We start from the raw sequence: 21,084 nt of genomic DNA, 5'->3' as shown, positions 1-21,084 counted from the left end.
GGTATTCTAAAATGTGACTAAAAGACCAGCCTAGATCATTTTTGGGATTTTGTTAGAGGTTGTGCATAATCTTAGAGGTTCTTTAGATAGCATAAAAGGTAATAGGCACTAGACAGAGCTCAAATTATTGGAGTTTCATGTCATTTGGGGCAAAGACTTATATTTTATAGACGGATTTCTAATAAGATGGAGTGGTTCTACTCTACACAGAAGTATTTATTTAAGCCGACAATTAGAATTTAGAGAAAGGGCTCATTATTGAAAGTTACATCTTTTATGTATTGTGTTAAGGCATTTCTTAATACTAATGTAGTATCCTGTTTTTGGAAAACAAAATCACTATAATTGACCATATAATCAAGATATTATCACGATTCACAACATAAAAATCATAAGGTAAATGTTTATGTTACATATTCCTAATTTAACTTAAAGTTAAATCACATTCCTAGATATTAAAATGGAATCTAGGTTAGATTCATCATAAAAACATTCCCTTTAGACATTACCTTATCAATAACAATAGTTTTAAAATTGGGCACTCCGTGAATAAATTAACCTAAATTAAGACTTATTGAAGTAAAACTTTTAAATAAATTGGTAATGTTTACGTTACTGGACTTTATATTTCAATTCTTGTATTAAATAAAAAAACATTTAATGAGAATTTTTTTAAATGATATATGTGTACAGTGTATCATTATATGTATAAATTTACTTTTAAAAATAGATCAAATAATTAAATATGTTCCATATATTTATTATTGTCAGTAGCTTATAATAACAGTAATGGTAATTAAGTTAACATTTCATTCTTAAATTAATGTCTACATAACTTAATTATTTAATTTATTTTTTACTAATTTACATTTAATAGAATGTTAAATTCTTTATGAGCGGTATTAAATCCTTGTTATGAGTCATACTTGATTTAAAAATCCTTGTTACGTAGATCTTGCGCTGTCTTCTCTACTCATAATTGTGACTCGTCAGATTAACTTCAGAAATCCATCATTTCAACATGTCAATTATACATGAGAGTGCACTATGTGTTCTATGGTATTTATATATGGTAATGGTGAGTAATATTCTAGGGTAGTGAATGTGTCATGGGTTAAAACTGTAAAAATCAAATGCGAAAGAAACTTTAATCTTAATTTAATTTGGTTACTTCTAGTAAAGAGTGTCATTTCAAATGGTTGTTAACCCAAGGGAAAAATAAGGTGAATAACAAATAAATGAGGTTTCTATTATGTCATAAGTTTGATTCTTGTATGATGACTCTAAAGTAAGATTTGTTATAGATACATTTTTGCACACCAACTACCTTGACTCTTGTTGTGTTGCAACATCTATGCCAAACTCATGCAGATGGCCAAGGCTTTACTAGACTGTTGATAGTTGTTTCAATGTCACTATTGATGATGCCTTGTTTGGCCTTGAATCAACCATGCGGGGATGGATACTGAGGGAGTGGGAGCCGTCAAAGTGGAAGAGAAGAAAGTTCATTACTTAGTTCACTAATGCTCGTTACGCATGATAGGCTTCGTTAGCATTAGTGCTCACTTTGGTCATGGAGAAAACCTAATGTTTGTAGAAATTTCATTCATCGAGGATGACGAAAGGTTTGGGCATCTCCCAAGCATCATGTGGAATGGCTTGATTGAGGATTGAGGGACCTTGTCAATAATGCTTTGGAGGAACCTTGGTTGTCATCCTTTGGTAAATGTTATAATTGTTAAAGCTTGTATGATATTGAATGATGACCACATATTTGCTCGATTGTTCTCAGGGGTGACATTATGTGCAACATGGAATGGCTTGAGGACTACGAGACCTTCTCGATGATGCTATGGAGGAACGTTGATTTGTGTCCTTTGATGAATATCATAAGCATTAAAGCTTGTATGAAGGTATTGAACTTGACTACGTATTTGTGCGATTGTTCTGAAGGGCGACAATATGCTAAAAAACATGGAATGGCTTTATTGAGGACTAGGTTACTTTCTCAATGATGCTATGGCGGAGCCATGATTCTTGTCCTTTGGTCGACATTATAACCATTAAAACTTGTATGCTTTATTGAATGTTGACCACGTATTTACTTGTTTGTTCTTAAGGTCTAAGGGTGATGTATCTACATAGTTCTTTGAAAAAAAATTGCTTATCTTTGGGGTTGTTAATCAATTTAGTCTACCAAACAATGTCATGCTTTCCTGCCATTGCATGCCTTCATGAGTTTTACCCAAAAAATTGTGTTCTTACTTATTTCGATGTTACCTACATGTAAGATATGTTTGCTTTTCGTAATTGCTTCTTAGATGTTCCTTGAGGTTTCATTGTAAAAGCATAATCAATATGAAAAGGCATAATTGGGTCTGCTTAAGGCCATTGATATTTCTATTTGTTAGGGCATGTAAGTCACACTTGTAACCAAGCCAAAATGAAAATTTGTTTCTTTTATTCCCTTTCGATTATTTTATACAAAAGGACATGGACATACATGTTGCGTTATCTCCATGCTATTTTCCAAGCATAGAATTTATCAAGTTAGATCTCCTCCTAAATGTCAATCTATTACAACTAAATTGCAATTTAGCACTAACAACTTTTCGCATCCATTTGATCCATGATGATTTGAGTGATTTGGGGGTATGAATAGCATCACTTATATTATCTCATTGCTTTCCTTTCGCTTTGATTGTTGGGTTGGTGGTTTACATTGTAGAATTCAAAGTCCTAATTTTTTTTTGAGAGAACCCATGGTCGATCTTTGCCATGGGCTAGGCCTTGTCCCATAGATTGCAATTGGTCTAGTGTGAACATTAACACTAAATGCATCTATATAAATGTTGACTTGCATTTCAAGTCATTCGCATGCTTCATTGCTCCTTCATGAGGGTGGTGTCCATCCTCTCAAAAAAGCTTCGAGTGTATATCTACATGTTTGAGTCTGAATAAGCAGTCATCTGTTATTTGTACTAAGTTGGGTACAATCAAGATAGTATGCAAGCATGCACACCATTAAATCATAAAATAATGGGCTAACTAGTAGTTAAAGTTGGTTTTCATAGGTTTCTCCTGTTGTAGATAGCTTATTTAGGAGAGGCGTTTGGAGTAAACCAAGACAATTACTATTAGCTTATCTGATGGTTGAGCATTAAAATTTCAGCAGTGACTTCATTATGTGTTATGATAAGCTTACTCCACCTCTTGTGTACTTCGAAGGATGCTTTTGAGGTATTGCGGGAGGGATTTACTTCAAATGTGTTAAAAATGGATTTGTGCACATGATAATAGAATGGACTGTATTTCAGTCTTGCTCAGTTTCAATTAATGTTCTAAATTTGGAACTCCGGTAAAGTTAATGTGTGTACTATTCAAAGATTGAATGTGGAATATGGGGAGCATATGGGCTCATCATGTGCCCATACTCCTATAGGTTTTTGTGTATTACTCCAATGCTTTACTAGTCCAATCTCCTTAATGGCGAGCAGTTGTCAAACATATACATCATGCATAAGAGAGATTTTTGGCTACAGGATTAAAAAGAATTCGAGAGATCTTGAAGAATGCTAATAATCAATCTTAAAAGTTAATTTCCGTTTATAGTGGATAAATCTTTCAGCATGTTTTGTGAATTGTTGGATCCTATTAAGGCTGATTGATGACCAAAACAGTTCTCATGCTATCGAAGATGTTAAAAACAAGAAAAGATTATTGCGCACAGAAGCGGCTAATTAGTCAAATTAACATCCTCTTCGGGGTAAATACAAGGTAGGCACACACCCAGCTAGTTGCTCATGGAAGTAAACCTCATAATGCCAAGCTTTTAAACCATAGGCTTCATTTGATGTGGACCATGGAAGGAGATGGAATGTAATGCTAATGAGGCAGCAGTAGTTGATTAGTTGGGAAAACCTAAGGGTGCAAGCGAAGGTTCGGAAGGGGCCAAAGTCGGGAACAAAACTGTTTCAATTACACACAAAAGGCCTACAGTATAGGCAAACCACTAGCCAAGGGTTCTTAAAACTAGCTTACTCATTCATATCGAGGAAAGAGTTTGTCAAACCACTTCTTCTTCGCGGTGCTAACCCATGAAAAGAAGTTCTCATGTCATTTGCAGTTGTAAAAGCGATGTGATCTTCTCCTGGAGGTGTTGAATGCTTACGACGCTCTTGATTCTGCCTACTTCTTTTCCTTCCCGTGTGAAGATGATGGTGGGGACCATGCGAACCACCATTCGAGTGGAGATGTCCTGCATATGACAAATATCTTTTACAAAATGATGAGTGGAGATTCTCTGCATATGACAATATCATTACAAAATCATGAGTGGACATGTCCTGCATATGACAAATATCATTACAAATTGTGTGCTCGCAGTTTCCAATGGCAAAACATAGTAAGTACATTGCTTAAATGCCTCCATGGCTGCAAAGCGTGGCAAAAACCAGAATATCCCTAATATGATTTCCAAATTTATCAGAACACTTACTGCCTGCGGATCTTCTTTGAAGATTAACTGCTACTACTACTACTACATAGGGGTATTCTGCAAAATTTTAGGAATCCTGAAACCCTAGATTGAGATAGAGAGACAGAAGAGAAGTTACCTTGGATTCATCGATGTCAACCTTGCAGAAGATGACCTGATTAGGGTTTTGTACCGCAGCCAGTTTCACCATCACATCATACATGGCCTTGGAAGGGGAGCTCCAGGATGCATAATACATGCTCACAACCTGCAGAAAACCCGTGATTCAGAAACACAGAGACTCAGGGTCTGCTTGAAAGAGCGATGGAGGTGAGAGACATACGAGCTTGTGGAGTTGGATGGAGTCCTCGAGGGTCTGCATCCATGCGTTTCCTGAGGGGCAATGGATGATCAGGTTGTCGTCGCGAGAATCCATGTTCTCCCTCACTGTATCTCTTCTTTCGGATTTCCTGAGGGGCAATGCTCCCGCGTTTGATTGTGTCTGTGGCGGTGAGGGACAGAGCAGATGGAAATGGCAGGAAATGCAGAGCTGCTTTTACCACTAATTTAGCGATGAAAATAGATGAGTTCATGTTCTCTCGCTCTCTCTACATACATATATTGATAGATAAAGATAGATCTCTTTTTATTACACTAGGAAGAGTTGTCCGATCCGAATAGCTACCAAGCCTTCTCTACTCATATCCGATATAATGGACCTCTCTTCTCTTCTCTTCTATCTACATCCGTCTTGTCATCAGTTCCATCGGGCATATACCCTGTTACGCAACCGTGTATCATTAGTTCTACCTTCATTTTTTCTCCTGTTTGTCGGAGTCGATCCAACAGTTCAGTGTTATCCTTTTGTAATGACGAACACTGTGCATGCATACGGTCGGCTGCCGTCGTTGCTCGTTTACATGCTTCCGCCATATCCTTTGCCGCTTTGTTTGTTCTGGCGAACTACCAGTGTACTTCGACAAGCGTTGTATGAAGAGGAGGCATTTGAATCACCTGTCCCCTGTTCTTCGCATCCCGTTGTCGACCAATTCTCTGTAGTTCTTGCTGTTCTTCTGGTTCAATTACGTTGAGCATGGCCTTTTGAATCATTTCTCGATCCTTATGCTCCTAGGCCAGCATGTCGGACGCGTGCTGCATTCTCTTGGCGATCCAATCCACGAGTTCGTAAGCTGTCCCGAATTGTAATAGTGTCGCGAACTCATCGGCTGCAGGTGGTATTTCAGGCAGGCCAAGGACTTCATTTGGGGACATAATCGATGATTTCCCCCTTTCGATAGGCTGCGTTTCAGCCTATTTGACACTCCTGGAAGTTGGCGTTTCAGTTTGTAGTGGTCAGTCAACCTGACTCTTAGGCGGCCGATTCTCTTGCTCTGATTGAGTGTATCGCTAACACTTTTGTTTTCTCCTTAACTGCTTTGGTCGGGGCCGACTCTCTTGTGGATGTCATTCAGGTTGAGGTGCTAATGTCGGCTCTGGCTGAATTTTGGGTTTGAGTTCGAGGTTTTCAATTTGCTTTGGTTCTTGGGTTCGGGATTAGCTTCGGTTGTTGGAGTTCGGGTGGTGTTTGATGAATCAGCTCTGGTTCCTGCCACTCTTCTCGTGGGACTATTCTCCAGGCTGTTGATGTCGACGTCGGTCGTGATGGCTACCCCTTCTCCTTCCTTGGGGTCTTATGTTGGTTGTGTCATGATATAGCATGGTATGGCTTCAAAAGGATTTAAACCCATGACCTTGTGTCACATGGGTTGAAGCCCTACCATTAAACTATATATTGTAATACAAAGAATATTATTTCCATTTATTATTTCACTTAGGAAATCCATGTATATTCTAGATTTCTCTAGAACATTCTAGAAATGTCAAGAGTACTCCTAAGCATAATATAAAAAGAGGCACATGGCATTATTGAGAACCAATTCGCTTCAACGCCAATCTTAAGCCTTCTAGCTATTCTTGTATATTTTCTTCATATAATATAATATATCATTTCTTATCATCACTCACTCACTCACTCACTCACACACACACTCTCTCTCCTTGATGATGGGGTTCGATATCTGCTATTCGAAGGTACCCTTGTAAGCATTTTGCCTTCATCCATTGTCGTAAGTGCGCTAATACATGAAACAACATTATATCGTTTGCTTCTCCTCCATAACTAACGTCGATGTGGTCGGTACTCACCGGAGAGAGTCTATTGATCAACTGCTATTGTTTGCTGCGTTCGTTGTTCACCTGTGTGAGTATTCTTCGTGCTCTATTTGCTTGGATGTTTGTTTCTATGTTTCTCTGTGACAGAGAATGTAGCCAAAGGATTTTTGTGGAAAAGTGGTGACTCCATTTTTCAAAGCAGAACGTTAAAAATAGAATCTACTATTAATGGCTCTTCAATGATCACGACTCTCAATGGATATTAAATCATGAGCGTACCTATCCATTTATAGTCTGAAAGGGACAATGCCAAGAACTAATGATGACGAAATTGATTTTCTGTTATGGTTGTTTTTGCCAAGATACTTTTAATTATTATTATTTATAATAATGTCCTCATCACCGACTTACTAAGTAGTCGACGGACTGCCTATGTCGGTGCCTTGTTCAAATGGATTTGTCGGGGTCGGTCCCTGATATGGCTTGAGTCGGAACCCGTTGACCCATTTTGGCAAGATCTCCCTAGCTAATGTTCCGACTTGATATGTGTCATCCTTGCTGTCGATAATCCAATATTGGTCAGTTCATTAGAATCTTAGTTTTCCCTGCATCGATCCCATATTCGTTTGAAAGACTAACACTGGCTTGCCGACTTCAAACCACTTCTCCTTATTGTGTTGATGCCTGTCGACGAACGCCTTAGTTCGCCTTTGCTTTTGCTCCAATTGACACATGACTTGTAGCCGACTCTCCTCCAGCAACAACAGTTGCTCCTTCCGAATTTGTTCTACTTGTTCCTCGTCGAGTCGTTCAGTTACCTGTACGTGCAGTGTCGGAATTTGAAACTCAATCGACATGATTACCACTAGTCCGAACGCCATTCGGAACAGAGTCCACTTGATCATTGTTTTATAGGTGGTGCAATAAGCCCATAAAGCACTATGGAGTTTCTAATCCCAATCGGTGCAATTTTCATTGACTATCTTTCTCAGAATCATCTGTTGTGTCTTGTTGGTTGATTCGGCTAACCCATTAGCTTGTGGGTAGTACAAAGTACTCCTTTTATGCACCATCGCATAATAAGTCGACAATTCATGCAATTGTTTTTTAACAAAGTGAGTACCCTAATCACTTACTAACTCAATTGGGCAACCAAATCGCACCATATGTATTTGTATAGAAATTTCGCTGTCGACGCGGTTGTATTATCACGAAAGGCTTTCGCTTTAACCCATTTCGTAAAATAGTCAGTAGCGACTATAATATATCGATTCCCGGTTCTTGCTGTGGCAGGTTTGTATGGTTCGACCAACTCGAGACCCCATTTCTGGAACGGCTCTAATGGTAGTACCGGTCGATGCGGCATATGATCCCATTCAGTAGGTTGACTAGTTCGTAGATAGAGATTGCATTGTCAGAAATATTCGACTACATCCTTTGTAGTAGTCGGCTACCATAGCCCGTTGTTCCAAATCTTTCTGGCTATCATTTCACTAGCATAATGGCCACCAACTATCCTACAATGAGCTTCATGCAAAATTGTCTCTTTCTCGAATTGTCCAACCGCGCGTCGCCATATGCCATTTGCTCCTTTATGATATAGTGTGTTGTTTAACAAATAGAAATCCGACTCCAAATTGCTAGTCTTTTTTGTTCATCCACCAACATTCCTTCTGGTGGGAATCTGGTGTTAAGAAATATTGACATTTCAATGCTCCACAAATCAACTGTTTCTTCATCCCTTGCAGTCGAAGCTACCATGTCGTCTCGAAAGACTTGAGCATCGGGAAAATCATCATTCACTCCTGTACTCGGCTCCCTCGACTCTAGTCGACTAAGATAGTTGGCTATTATGTGCTGGACCCTTAGTCGATGAATAATGTCGAACTCAAATTCTTGGAGCAGTAGTGTACATCTTGCCAGTTTACCTGTTAACTCCTATTTGGAAACTAAATATAGTAATGAGGAATGGTCGACATGAAATGTGAATTTCCGACCCAACAAGTAATGTCAAAATTTGTTGACACTATAAATCATGCTTAGAGCCTCACGTTCGGTATTCAAATAATTTTTCTTGGCGGTCGATAATTTCTGACTCGCATAATATATTGGCTTGTACCAGTTTGACTCCAATAACTATGTTGAGCGAGCAAGCTCAACCGGATCCGGATCGGTATCCAAAATGGAGAGCCGGATCAGTGTTCGCATGGTATCCGGAAACATGAGCCGGATCGGACAGCCAGATTGGATTGAAATCGGTAGGCCGTTAGAGGCCTACAGATCTAGCCTAGTATGTAGGCATAGTTTTGGGAGTCCTCTGCAGTCGACATACGCTTTCGAAAACAAACCCTAACACCTAGTGAAGAACAGAAGAGGATTGAGATGGACAGAGGTGTCACATTCTAAACTCGAACCTCTGACCTTTAACACACATAGTACATTGTGTTGTGTTAACCATATGGAATCCCTTCTGACCTATCCACATAGATTGTGAACTTGTATATATTGTAGAGTCTAGTGTATAGTACATTTGAGAATATTATAGTCGTTAGTATATTCTAGAATTATTCTGTGGTATATTCTAAAGGGGTATATTCTCGAGATATTTCTCGAGTATATTCTAGAGATATTTCTTGAGTATATTCTAGAGATAATCAATCTCGGAAATTGTATAAATACTTGTAACATCCTTGGTCCCTTTCAAGGGATTCAACACCAGTCATTGACACATCAATCTAGTATTCTCATTTCATTCCATCTTGTCTCCTTCTTCATCTTTGTCCGTGATAGTTTGAATCCCTTTCGATGGGAAGCACCACCCTTCATCGTAATCGCCTTTGCTTCTAGAGTTACCATCATCACCGTCCTTACTTCCGGAGTTACCGTCATCAACATCCTTGTCTTCGACGTCATCATTTTCAGCACCTCTTTGCCCAACCATTGTCGTCATCAACACTACTTGTCATCATTTTTAGGTATCATTTTGCATCACGGTTTTGGTGAGGAGTGCTTTCGGTGGGGGTCACAACCACTCACTTTCCTTGTGGGGATTGGATCATTGCTCGCTTGTACTGCATTTTTGTTATAGTTCAAGTCTCGCGCCACTTTCCATTGGTGATGACCGATTTCGATCGCTCACCTTCTAGTTCCGGTGGGGGTCACAACCACTCACTTTCCTGGTGGGGATTGAATTGTCGCTCGCTTGAACTCCATTTTCATTTCAGTTCAAGTTTCACTCCACTTTCCTTTGGAGAGGATCACTTTGATCGCTCACCTTCCTAGTTCCGGTGGGGGTTACAACCACTCACTTTCCTGGTGGGGATCGAATCGTTGCTCACTCACACTCCATTTTTCATGTCGGTCTATACATTTCACTCCACTCTCTTTTGACGAGGGTCAATTTCGATCGCTCACTTTCCAGTTTCGGTGGGGGTCACATCCGCTCACTTTCCTGGTGGGGATTGCGTTGGTTTCTCGCTGCCGTTTGTGCCATGTTTTGGGTCAACCTCAACTATTTGCCCTCTTATAATAGAAGAAGTCGAGTCGACCGCTTCACTTGCACTCCTTCGCCCGTTAGTGTTCCAGTCTTCTGTGAGGGCCGCATGGTCGCTCACTCCCGTTCGTGTTCTAGTCTCCGGTGAGGGCCGCATGGTCGCTCACTCCCGTTCGTGTTCCAGTCTCCGGTGAGGACCGCACATGGTCGCTCAGGGCCGTTGTTGTTCATGTTCCAATTCCTGGTGAGGACCGCACATGGTCGCTCATGTCTGTTGGTGTTCATGCTCCCCGTGAGGACTGCACATGGTCACTCACACCCATTGGTATTCGTGTTCCAGTACTAGGCGAGGACCGCACATGGTTGCTCATGCCTGTTGGTGTTCAATACCTTGTGTTGTGGAAGGGTTACTCCTTACAAAATGCTTTGGAGGTGGTCTAAGATTTTCATCAACAGTATCCCTTTAAGGCGACGACCGATATGGGAAGGTGGTGTAAGAGGGGGGATAATGTCACATTCTAAACTCGAACCTCTGACCTTTAACACATAGTACATTATGTTGTATTAACCATATGGAATCTCTTGTGAACTTATATATATTGTAGAGTCTAGTGTATAGTTCATTCGAGAATATTCTAGTTGTTAGTATATTCTAGAATTATTTTGTGGTATGTTCTAAACGGGTATATTCTCGAGATATTTCTCGAGTATATTCTAGAGATATTCAATCTCGGAAACTGTATAAATACTTGTAACATCCTTGGTCCCTTTCAAGGGATTCAACACCAGTCATTGACACATCAATCTAGTATTCTCGTTTCGCCTTATCATTGTCTCCTTGATCTTTATTTCTGTCTTCATGCCCTCATGTCGCTCACAACATCTAGAGTTCCTTACCTTGTCAGATCTAGCTCCAAGTTCATTCGTCGCTCTTAGCCCCATCATGTGTGCTCCGTCCTAGTCGGCGCTTGGTGTGTCCGTGACAAGAGGTATGGCAAGTTTGCATCCCACAAAAAGGCTTGACCGGAGCAACTATGTGTCCTGGTCGTATAAAATGCACCAATAGACACGCTCGGGTCCATCAATGTGACGGTGGATGAAGACAAAATGGTCCAAAATTTCCTTGGTGGTCCAAAATGGGCCAATCCGGACGACAATTTTCACCTAGGAGAAGCCACCGTCCTTCTTCAACTTACAATCAATGTTGATGGTGGAAGAAAACCACGCGAGTGGGTCGAGGACCACTCAAATGGACAACCGGATGCTGTACATGGAGGCGGATCAGCCTCGTGGGCGTGGAGGACGAGGCGGGTCGGCACACAATGGAGGCAGTCGGCAAGAGTAGAATTGAAGGCACCGAGACAGTGCTGATAGCAGTTCCGAACCCTCCACGAGGAGGGGGAGGCAAAACAGCGCCGGAAACTGGCAAGGGAAGGCCAACACGGAATGCCGGTCGCTTCCTGCGTGAACCGTTACACGCGTTACTTCAACGCTTCTATTATAATTAATACACTTCTTTATCATGCGTTATTTACGTTTGTCCTCTTACGGCGGACAACACCTGGCACGCATGTGGGAGAGTGCCTTGGCACGTTTGACACCTCCTCCCTTTACTCATCTTCCAAAATATCAAGGATATTTGGCTTCGAGTGCTTGTCGTTACTTGTCGTGATTGGTGGGTCTGTAACATTGTCGTGAAGAAAACCGGCCTAAGGAGGAATTAAGGGGTAAAGCGCGTGAACCGTCTCCTTTACATGGGGACGCGCACATTAATAACTTTGCACATGACTAGGAGTAGGTTGGCATGATGTAAATATACTAGGAAGAATATATTTATTAGCTAGAAAATCAAAGTGTATCTCTGCTCGAAGGGATAGAGAATAAAGATGATGTAAACTGGATGTGACAATCTCTCCCCAACAACCTATAAAAGAAAGGGGAGAAGGATGAAACGGTATCGCTTTTAGGGGTGAGGACGAAGTGCTGTCGGACTGGGAACCGAGCATTCTTCTCCTCATTTCCGTTGGTCTCTGCAGGTTTTTGCCAGGTCGTCTCTGCTTGCGAGAGAAGCCTGCGCGCTTCTGGCAAAGGCTCCACTGAGTGTTTTGTGTGTGTGTGTGTGTGGGTCCATGCTTGGTCACTCCCGGCATGCTGGTTGTAATCTCGGGAGTATCGTATTTGTTTAGTTTTCTTAATAGATCCTTTGGGTTGCGCCCTCTCGGTGTATTTGTGTGTACTCTAATCCCCTGTCGTCACGGAGCCGGTCGAGCGTGTGTCTCTGTTCATTTTTGTACACAGTTGTGTTATTCGTTTTACCCAGTGAGCACTACTTGCTTGTGACAGGAACTCGCCGTTCTCATATAATTACTTGCCGGAGGTCGGTACTTGCCAGCCCATTGCTTCCACTCTCTTCTGTCTTTGTTTCTATGCACTCCTTGGTCCCAGGCCCCCGCGGTCCCGCCTTAGTTTCCTACGCCCAAGCGAAACAACACGACATCTAATTTGGTGAACCCGACGTGAAGCATGTGGTAGAGGAGTCAGAAGATGAGAGGGTCTGAACTCACCGAAGCCATGGTGGTGGCCGTCGACCAACTAGTGAACGCTCGTGAGGGTATAGGTGCCCTAGACAGGGCCATTGAGTCGATTGTCGGCATGATAGGCTGGTTTAGGGGGAAGACCTATCAGGCCGAGATGATAATGAGGAACATCCCAGAAGATAGGCGGTTGACCGGATTTCCTCGGGTGGTGACACTGGGCATCCACGCAGAGGTGCTTGAAGTGCAGGCTAATTGCCAAACCTGGGAGGACTTTGAAGGGCGGCTCCTCGAGAAGTACGGGTTCGATGACTCGCTTCGACAGTCGAAGCGGGACTTCATGGAATGGGTTGAGACCCCTGGAAAGGGGAGGAACGCATCGGCGCTCCTCCAAGAGTTCGAGAAACGGTTTGTCCGTCTCTCGGCGTTAGACAAGACCGTGCTCGACACGAGTCGAGGCTTGTTATTCGTCAAGTCAGTGGACGTGCAGGACAGAGAGCAGGTGGGTCTCCTGCTAGAGATGGATGAAGGGCTCATGACCGACTGGGCTGTGGTGAAGAGGGTCTGCAACCATTTTGACAAATGACGCGAGTGGAGCGATGAGGGGTCGTCAACAGTGGGACCGGTCATGGCAAGGAAGCTTGAGGAGCCGCTGCCGGCGCACAAGGAGGAGACCCGGAGTTGGCTGGAGATAGGCTCGGCCCCGACCGACGTGGTTAAGGGCCCATCCGGAGGAGCGGCTCTGGAAGAGTTGACACAGATGGTGCATGATCTTCAAATCGGGCAGGCCCAGAGGGATAATAGAGGCCAACCGCGGGACCGGAAGCCTTCGGCAAGACAACGGTGCATGTGGTGTGACGCGGTTGGCCACGTCCGGAAGGAGTGCGCGGACTTTGCCGACGCGCTTAGAAGCAATGTAGTGTATCTATGGAACGGGCGGGTGCATGCTGGCGACACCCGGCAAGCCTTAGAGTTGAATATCGGGTGCGGGGGAATGAAGCGATTGATGGAAGAAGCTGTGGTGCGACATGCTGAAGCGATCCACTGCTTGGCCTCGGCCGTAATTCGGGCCGAGAGTGACAATGGCAGCAAAGGAGCAAAAGACTCTGGATTCTGGCCCTTGGTGCTACAAGGCCTCTCGAGAGTACGGTTGTGGAAGGAAGAAGCGGATCGCGCGGAGAAGTGGATCCAAGAGGTTACCAGATGGGACGATCCGGTGTCGCGAAAATACGACGAGGATACGTGAACGTTGAGGCAAGACCCCGGGGCCTTTGACTAGAGGATATCAAATTCGTGTATTTATGTACTAAGAATTAACCGAAATGAGAAAGATTAACAAATTTCATTAACAAGTAGAAAGAAAGATTACAATTAATCCCAAGATTGGGATTACAAAAAGTTTGCTAATGGAGATGGCTAGAGTAATAGATTAGAGGAAATTAAGATATGAATTCTATAAAAAATTAGGGTTTTTGGCTTTGATAAGAGATTATGGTTTTATGAGTTGAATAGCTTCCATATGGAAATTTAGGGTTATGAGTAAGATATGGCTTCCGTAAGGAAATTAGGGTTTTACTTGAGAGATATGGCTTCCGTAAGGAAATTAGGGTTTACTTGAGAGATATGGCTTCAATAAGATAAGAGAGCTCCGAAAGAAAAGGAAAAAAATTAAGATAATATGGAGAGAGTCCGAGTGTAGGAAAAAAAATGGAATATATATGGAGTTCTCCCTTGATCATAACTTTTCCACTTTTTGTTGCATGGCCTCTACTTTTAGTTGCTTAGCTTTTTCTTTTAGTTGCATGGTTTTTTCGTTTAGTTGCATGTGACCGTCCACATGACCTTTACTTTTTGCATGCACTCCAACTTTAGTTGCTTGCGTCCACATGGCCTTTACTTTAATTCTCTTCACTTTACTTTAGTTTGTTGCATGATCCAATCTTCCGTCCGTCCGCGTCCAACCTCGTCCGGTAGCCAATTCCGTCCGATCGCCGAGTCCCTCGCCGACCGGTTCAATTTTGCTTGCCGGTTACGGTTTCGGTTTTGCTTACCGGCCGGATTCCGGTTTTGCTTGTTGGCTGATTTTGGTTCCGATTTGCTTGCCGGTTCCGGTTCCAGTTTTGCTTGCCGGCCGGTTCCCGGATTTGCTTACTGGCCGGTTTCCGAATTTGTTTACCAGCTGGTTTCTGGTTTTAGGGAATTTGGCCACCATCATCCATCAAGACAAAGTGGCCAAAGTGCTCTTAGCACAAATGAAAAATGAGAGAGCTCAAGGTGCTTATATAGCCAGGGCCTTAACTTTCCTATCTATGTGGGATAGTTCTAATTTCCCTATCTTCTCAAACTTTATTTTCACATAACTTGATATGTATTTCTCCATTTTGTATATAGTAAAATACGTTTTGAAGCTCTTGAGTATATCCATCTTTCTATAGTACGCTACTAATCTAATCTATAATAATTATTTCATTATTTTTTTACATAGTGTGTGAAGATTCACACAACACCGGTTGAGGAAAAGACCAGATTCGTGGAAGCGGCGTGCCAGAACTACGAGGTTCTGGTAGAGGACAAGTGTGTGGGAAAGGCCGGAGGGGCCGGACCCTCACAACGGTGTCGTGAAGATTTCCGGCTACGGTGTGAAACTGGGGTGGAAAGGGCAGGTCGGTGGTGTGCAACATGTGCACATGTATAGTAGGGAACGATGTATAGAAAACGAGGGGGAGTATTGATCCCACATTGTAACGGTCCTCCCTCCTTGGGCTATAAAAGGAAGGGAGGGGTCTCTTGAATGGGGTTGCCCATTTTGAGTCGTAAGGGTATACCATTTTGTAGAGGGTCGTTTGTTAAGAATTTCTAGGGTTAGTAACTGTCTTGTGGTCTTCTTCTTCTTCTCCTTCTTGAGAAGCTGGGTGCAGTAGCCATGGCGGCAAAGCTCTGTTAGGGTTAACGTCTTTGGTTCTGAGTGTAGCTCGGCTCGAAGCCGGGTTGTATCTTTCCTTTGTTATATATACACTTGTATCTGTTTGTGCATATTGGTGTATCTGGTGGTGTCGGGAGCATAGCCCTTTGTTCCTTGTGCATAAGAGTCGGTGTCGTGCGCACACACTCTCTCTCTCTCATGTTCGGTTGCCTCCGGGTCGTGTTCGGAGTCGGTTATCTTGGCATCCCTTTTTCCCTCGTCGGAGACCCTCGTGGTCCGCCCCTTTCTACACGCACGCGTGTAATAACGCTACATCTTTGGTGAACCCGACGTGAAAGGACGGCAAGGGAGAATGGAGTTGGAAGAAGACGACTTCATGCAACATTTTGTCGAAGCGGTGAGGGATTTTGGACAAGCAACAACAAGAAGAGAGACGACGCAACAAGCTGTTGAGTGAGTGGTCTAAAGCGTTGGCCGTTTCAACGGGGACAAGGTCCCATTCTACTTGGAAGCCTACAACGTGGAAATGGAGGAGTGAAACGTAGACAAGGCGTTGAGGCTGGAGTTCTTCTGTCGGGTCGTTGTCGTCCGTATGCACGCGGAAGTGAAGGAGCTCTAAGAAGCTCATAGTTCGTGGGAGGCCTTCGAAGAGGCGCTCCTACAGGCATATGGAGGACGACGGAAGAGCCGGGGACGACGCGGCTTCAACCAGTGGGTGGCATTGGCAAAGGCCTACTGGGGCGCAACGAAGGAGTTCTGAGAGTTCAAGCGACGACTTGCTCGGCTCCCGTAGCGGGAACAAGGTTTGGTGGGGGCGGACAAAGTCCTGTTGTTCATTAAGTCGATCGACTGAGCGGAACGGGAGGCCATCGGGATTGAGCTTGAAGACGAGGACGGAGCGAATGGCCTTTCGGAGGACTGGTCGAAGGTCGAAAGGGTATGCCAACGGCTAGATGACGAGGGGGCCAAGAAGGCTAGGAGGAAGGTGCGCGACGGCATGCCATCACAACGGGAAGAGGCCGAACGACAAAGAGAATCGGCAAGGCTCGGCTTGCGAAGGTTTACGCAACTCTTGAGGTGATGCTCGAAGCAGATGAAAGAACGAGGCCCCAAGACGACGCCGAGGAGACGGACTTACCTCACGAGATGGCAGAAGATTGGTACGACAGTACCACGGGAGAGGGTGCAGAACAAAACGCCCCCTCGGCTTGCGGAGACGGAATGGCCAAGGACAAGGCCGAGATACCGATCGTAGAATCGGAACGTTTTGACAAGCGGTTTTGGGCACGTCAGCCCGAAACTCCGGACATTGGAGAAGCAAGTCCAGGCGGGCCTTGCGCGATCGACAAGGAGTCGACCACCGACTATGAGGAGCTAGTGGCTATGGACAAAGGTGCAAATAGGATGGGCGACTTTATGCGTCTTCCCACACTTGCTCCCAAGACGATGGCAGTCAGGTCCGAGTGCCCACGTGAGTCCCAACAGAAGGAAGGCGGCGGCGTGAGACCGAGAATCGCCGGTGAGACGATATGAGGAAGGAGCGGACAAAAGCCCTCAAAACCGATTCTGGAGAACTCGGCATTCGGGCCTTTATGCCCACGTGAGACCGAGGAGATGGATGACGATATCGAGGAGTCTTGGCACGATGCCAGCAAAGATGGATGGGAAATCGCCTACGAGCAGGTCGACGAAGGAACCATGAAACGACATGACCGGGGACTGACCCGCGCGACACTCCGATTTGGGTGGGGCGCGATCCGATCGTGGATTGTTCAACCAGGGCCAGAATTGGCATGAGGGTGCCGATATGGGAGAGGGTGCAGAACGAGCCATCCTCTTTTACATGGGGAGAAAGACCAACCGGGCGAAGGTCGGGAATCGAAAGGAAGGTGATAAAGAGTTCAGAACGAATCCGGCGGGATGAGCATCGGAGCCGAAACTCCGGACATTGGAGAATCATGCCCAGGCGGGGTTTGGTTGATCACAAAGCGGATGCTGTCCACCAACACCACTAAAAGGGTTGGTGGCCCGTGACGAGTCGCCGAAAGACGTTACGAAATCGGTTACCCCACATCTTGACCGGAGACTTCGACAGTTCAAGCCAACATGGCAACGTGAGACCGAAAGAGAAGGGAGCTGGTAGGGGAGCGTAAAGGAGGGATCAACGGCAACGGGGAGAAACAGAAGGAGAAAGGAAGGCCGGTCCTATGGGATCCTCACACCGATCCGGAGACACTGGCAGTCCAAGCCGACGTGGCAACGTGAGGCCGAGTAAGAAGGATGGTGGCGACAGGAAACAAGACTCGACAATGCGTAGTGACGGTCGGACCCGGATGAGAGCTGGGCGGAGCGGACTAGGAAGAGGCAGGCCTAGAAGAGGCTGATAACCGGTACATCGGTACAACGGGGGGAGCGTGTGGTGCGAACCACCCTCCCGACATGCGAAGAAGGAAGACCCGGGATAAGGGTTAGAGATACAACAAGCCCAAGGAGGATCCTTCACACCGGTTTTAGAGACTCCGGTGGTCGGCCGAGAGCCGGTGTGAGACCTAGAGTGTCGAACGGTGCCGAAGAGGGGACGAAGGCAAAGGACTATGGATGGGCGGTCTACGGAGTTCCTCACACCGATCCGGCGGTCGGCCCGAGTGCCGGCGTGAGTCCTATAGGAGAGATCGGGGGCGGCAGGTGAACGTTGTCGTGAAGATCCGTCACTACGCGCGGATCGTGAGGCGGAACCGCCGGGGTTCTGGACTGGAAGGACTTGAAGTTGGCGCAAGCTTTAGTGAGAAAGTACTTAAGCTAGATTGAAAGAGAGAGAGAGCTTGAGATAGAATAGAATGCTTGACTTTAGATTGAGAGAGATTAAGATTGAACTCTTGATTTTAGATTTTAAGAAACAAGTTACACGTTCAATTCGATAACGAATTCTCTTCTTCTGAATTTCATAATAAAAAAAAGCCTAACCCTTCTTCTTTTTCATCCCTTCTTTTATAGATGCTGTCATGCATATGATGCATGTGAGGGTACAAGACATGCATAAAATGCATGTTTGCCATTTGGCGCTCATGTATTACATGTGGTGCATGATAACCATGTCACTCATTTTAGCTCTCATGTATGAGAATTTCCATGCAGATACACTATGGATGAGCTTGAGGCTGGTACGAGATAGATAAACCTGGGCTGTGCCTGGAGATAGGAGACGATTACCAATCAGTTTCATCTATGGAAATTCCGAATCAGCTTCATTCATGTAGGAAGAAGCTATAAGTGATGCAACTACGAATCTCATGGAGAGTTTGATCCTAGCTCAGGATGAACACTGGCAGCATGCCTAACACATGCAAGTCGGACGAGAAGCATCTTCATGCTGTTTCCAGTGGCGGACGGGTGAGTAACGCGTGAGAACCTGCCCTCGGGAGGGGGACAACAGCCGGAAACGGTTGCTAATACCCCATAGGCTGAGGAGCAAAAGGGAGGGATCCGCCCGAGGAGGGGCTCGCGTCTGATTAGCTAGTTGGTGAGGTAGTGGCTTACCAATGATAGAAATGTAAATTCAACTAAATGTCATGGCTTAGTGGTAAGCTTATTGACTCTTAACTAAGAGGTGCAAGGTTCGAATCTTCACTTCCCTCTTTGTGTATTTATATGTGATATTTATTTATAAATTTGGTCGTCGGATGCCAAATGACGCCGGTTTGTCCCGTCGTCGCCGACCCGTCGGATGCTGATACTATCGGATCACCGATTGCCGGTTACCGTCCAGTTCCGTTTTGGTTGGCCAAAACCTTTTCGAGTGGCTAGGCTACCTCCACTCTTAGTTCAAGTTACCTTGAACTCTCTATGCTCAACACATAGACACAAAGTTAATAGCTTTTGCACTACCTTATATATGATGAGAGCTGTATTTGTCGTGCCTATGTGGGATATCTCACAATTTTCTCTTTTCCTTTCACAAACTTTATACTCTCATATCTTGTCATCTAGTTGTCTGTTTCTCGTGTAATAAAGTGCATTCGAAAGCTCTTGAAGACCTCCATCATTTTGTACTTAGATACTTCACTATTATTGTTTTATGTGATTCATACTCGATTTTGTACGTTTTATGTGATTTTCACACCATTGCCGAAAATCTTCACGATATCCACCCCCCACCAAACCGCATGTCCTCCGGTACGTGCCAAGAAGAGAGAAAGTGAGATTTCGGCTACGGTGATCAATCAGATCCTCCATGTCTTCATTTACATCCGCCCTATTATGTTCATCGTTGAAGTGATCGAGGTCAGGATTCTCGTCTTGTCTTTTCTTGAAAATCTTTACTCTTTTTCCCGCAATGGGTACGACCAACCTTGATCCGTTTAGCTCCGCAAGGTGGTATGTGGCATTATCGTTGACACTTGTCACCACATACGGCCTGAGCCATCTTCTTGCGAGCTTTCTTGTTGTACTGTGTTGATTGTCAAGGCTGCTGTCGTAAACCAAAACCCAATCTCCTTCTTCAATCTTCTTGGGACGAAGTCGATGCGTGTTGTCGAACCGAACTTTGTTCTTTACTCGGGCTGCCTCCATCATCTTTCACGCTTTTTCTAGATCTTCAGGTCTTCTTTCAAGTTTCCTTATCCATGCCACTAATAACTCTTCTCGGCTCATCTCGTTCTCCCACGGTATCGCTACCCATGAGGCGATCGTCCTTTTGATGGGCATAACCGACTTTTGTCCATACATAAGCTCCGTCGGCATATACCCTGTCACCGAGCTGTGTGTCGTTCTATCGGCCCACAAGGCATAGGGTAATAGTCGTGGCCAATTCCCGACTCGACTGTTGCATGCCCGTACGATGGCTTTAACGATAGGTCCATGCCCTCGCTCGATCTTCCCATTCGCTTCCGGATTGTAGGCAGTCGTGACGGAGAGCTTCACGCCTAGTCGTTCGAAGAGCTCCATCGCTTTGTGCGCATCCAACTCCCCTCGGTCGGCCACTATCTTCCCCACACATTCGTATCGGCAAACAACCTCTTCAAGCAAAAATTTGCAAACGGCTGAAGTCGTCTTATTTGTCAAGGCTCGTCCTTCCACTTAATTTGTCAAGTCTTCCCTTGCCAGCTCTAAGTACTTCATTTGTCCCACTCCCATTGGCATCGAGACCAGATCCACCATCCATTTGAAGTGTATGGTGAGTGGGTATGTCGGTTGTAACTCATCGCGATGACATATATTTGAATATTTTTGGCAAGTTTCGCATGTGGACACGAAATGGAGTACATCTTTGTACATGCTTGGCCACCAGTACTTCTCCTTCAACTTTTCGAACGTCGCCCATGTTCCTCTATGACCTGCCCAAGCACTCTCGTGGAATTCGGTCATCAACATCTCTTGCTCTTCTTTCTTCACCACCACTCGAAGAGGTATTCCTGTCCTTCTTTTTGGATGGCGCCAAAGGAATCCTCCCTTTAAGAAGAATCGGTAAGCTTTCTTCCCGATTTGT

The 21,084-nt window shown here is 44.5% G+C and overlaps 1 protein-coding gene across 1 annotated transcript; it reads right to left on the bottom strand.

Moving 5' to 3' along the window:
* Nucleotides 1-3,573: 3,573 nt before the first annotated feature.
* Nucleotides 3,574-4,962, bottom strand: LOC147862060 (uncharacterized). Its single transcript, XM_087322067.1, has 3 exons — nt 4,821-4,962; nt 4,617-4,745; nt 3,574-4,258 (listed from the first exon to the last, which is right to left on the bottom strand). Exons 1-3 carry the CDS (start codon nt 4,911-4,913, stop codon nt 4,112-4,114), a joined length of 369 nt encoding a protein of 122 aa, XP_087178193.1. The 5' UTR covers nt 4,914-4,962; the 3' UTR covers nt 3,574-4,111.
* Nucleotides 4,963-21,084: the final 16,122 nt, after the last annotated feature.

This window comes from Azolla caroliniana, unplaced genomic scaffold (genome assembly GCF_043228905.1).
Source record: "Azolla caroliniana isolate FFs.n. ecotype wild unplaced genomic scaffold, voAzoCaro1.0.p SCAF_7, whole genome shotgun sequence".
Classification (NCBI taxonomy): domain Eukaryota; kingdom Viridiplantae; phylum Streptophyta; class Polypodiopsida; order Salviniales; family Salviniaceae; genus Azolla; species Azolla caroliniana.
The sequence above is the reverse complement of the archived record's forward strand: the minus strand, read 5'-3'. Positions and strand labels throughout refer to the sequence as shown.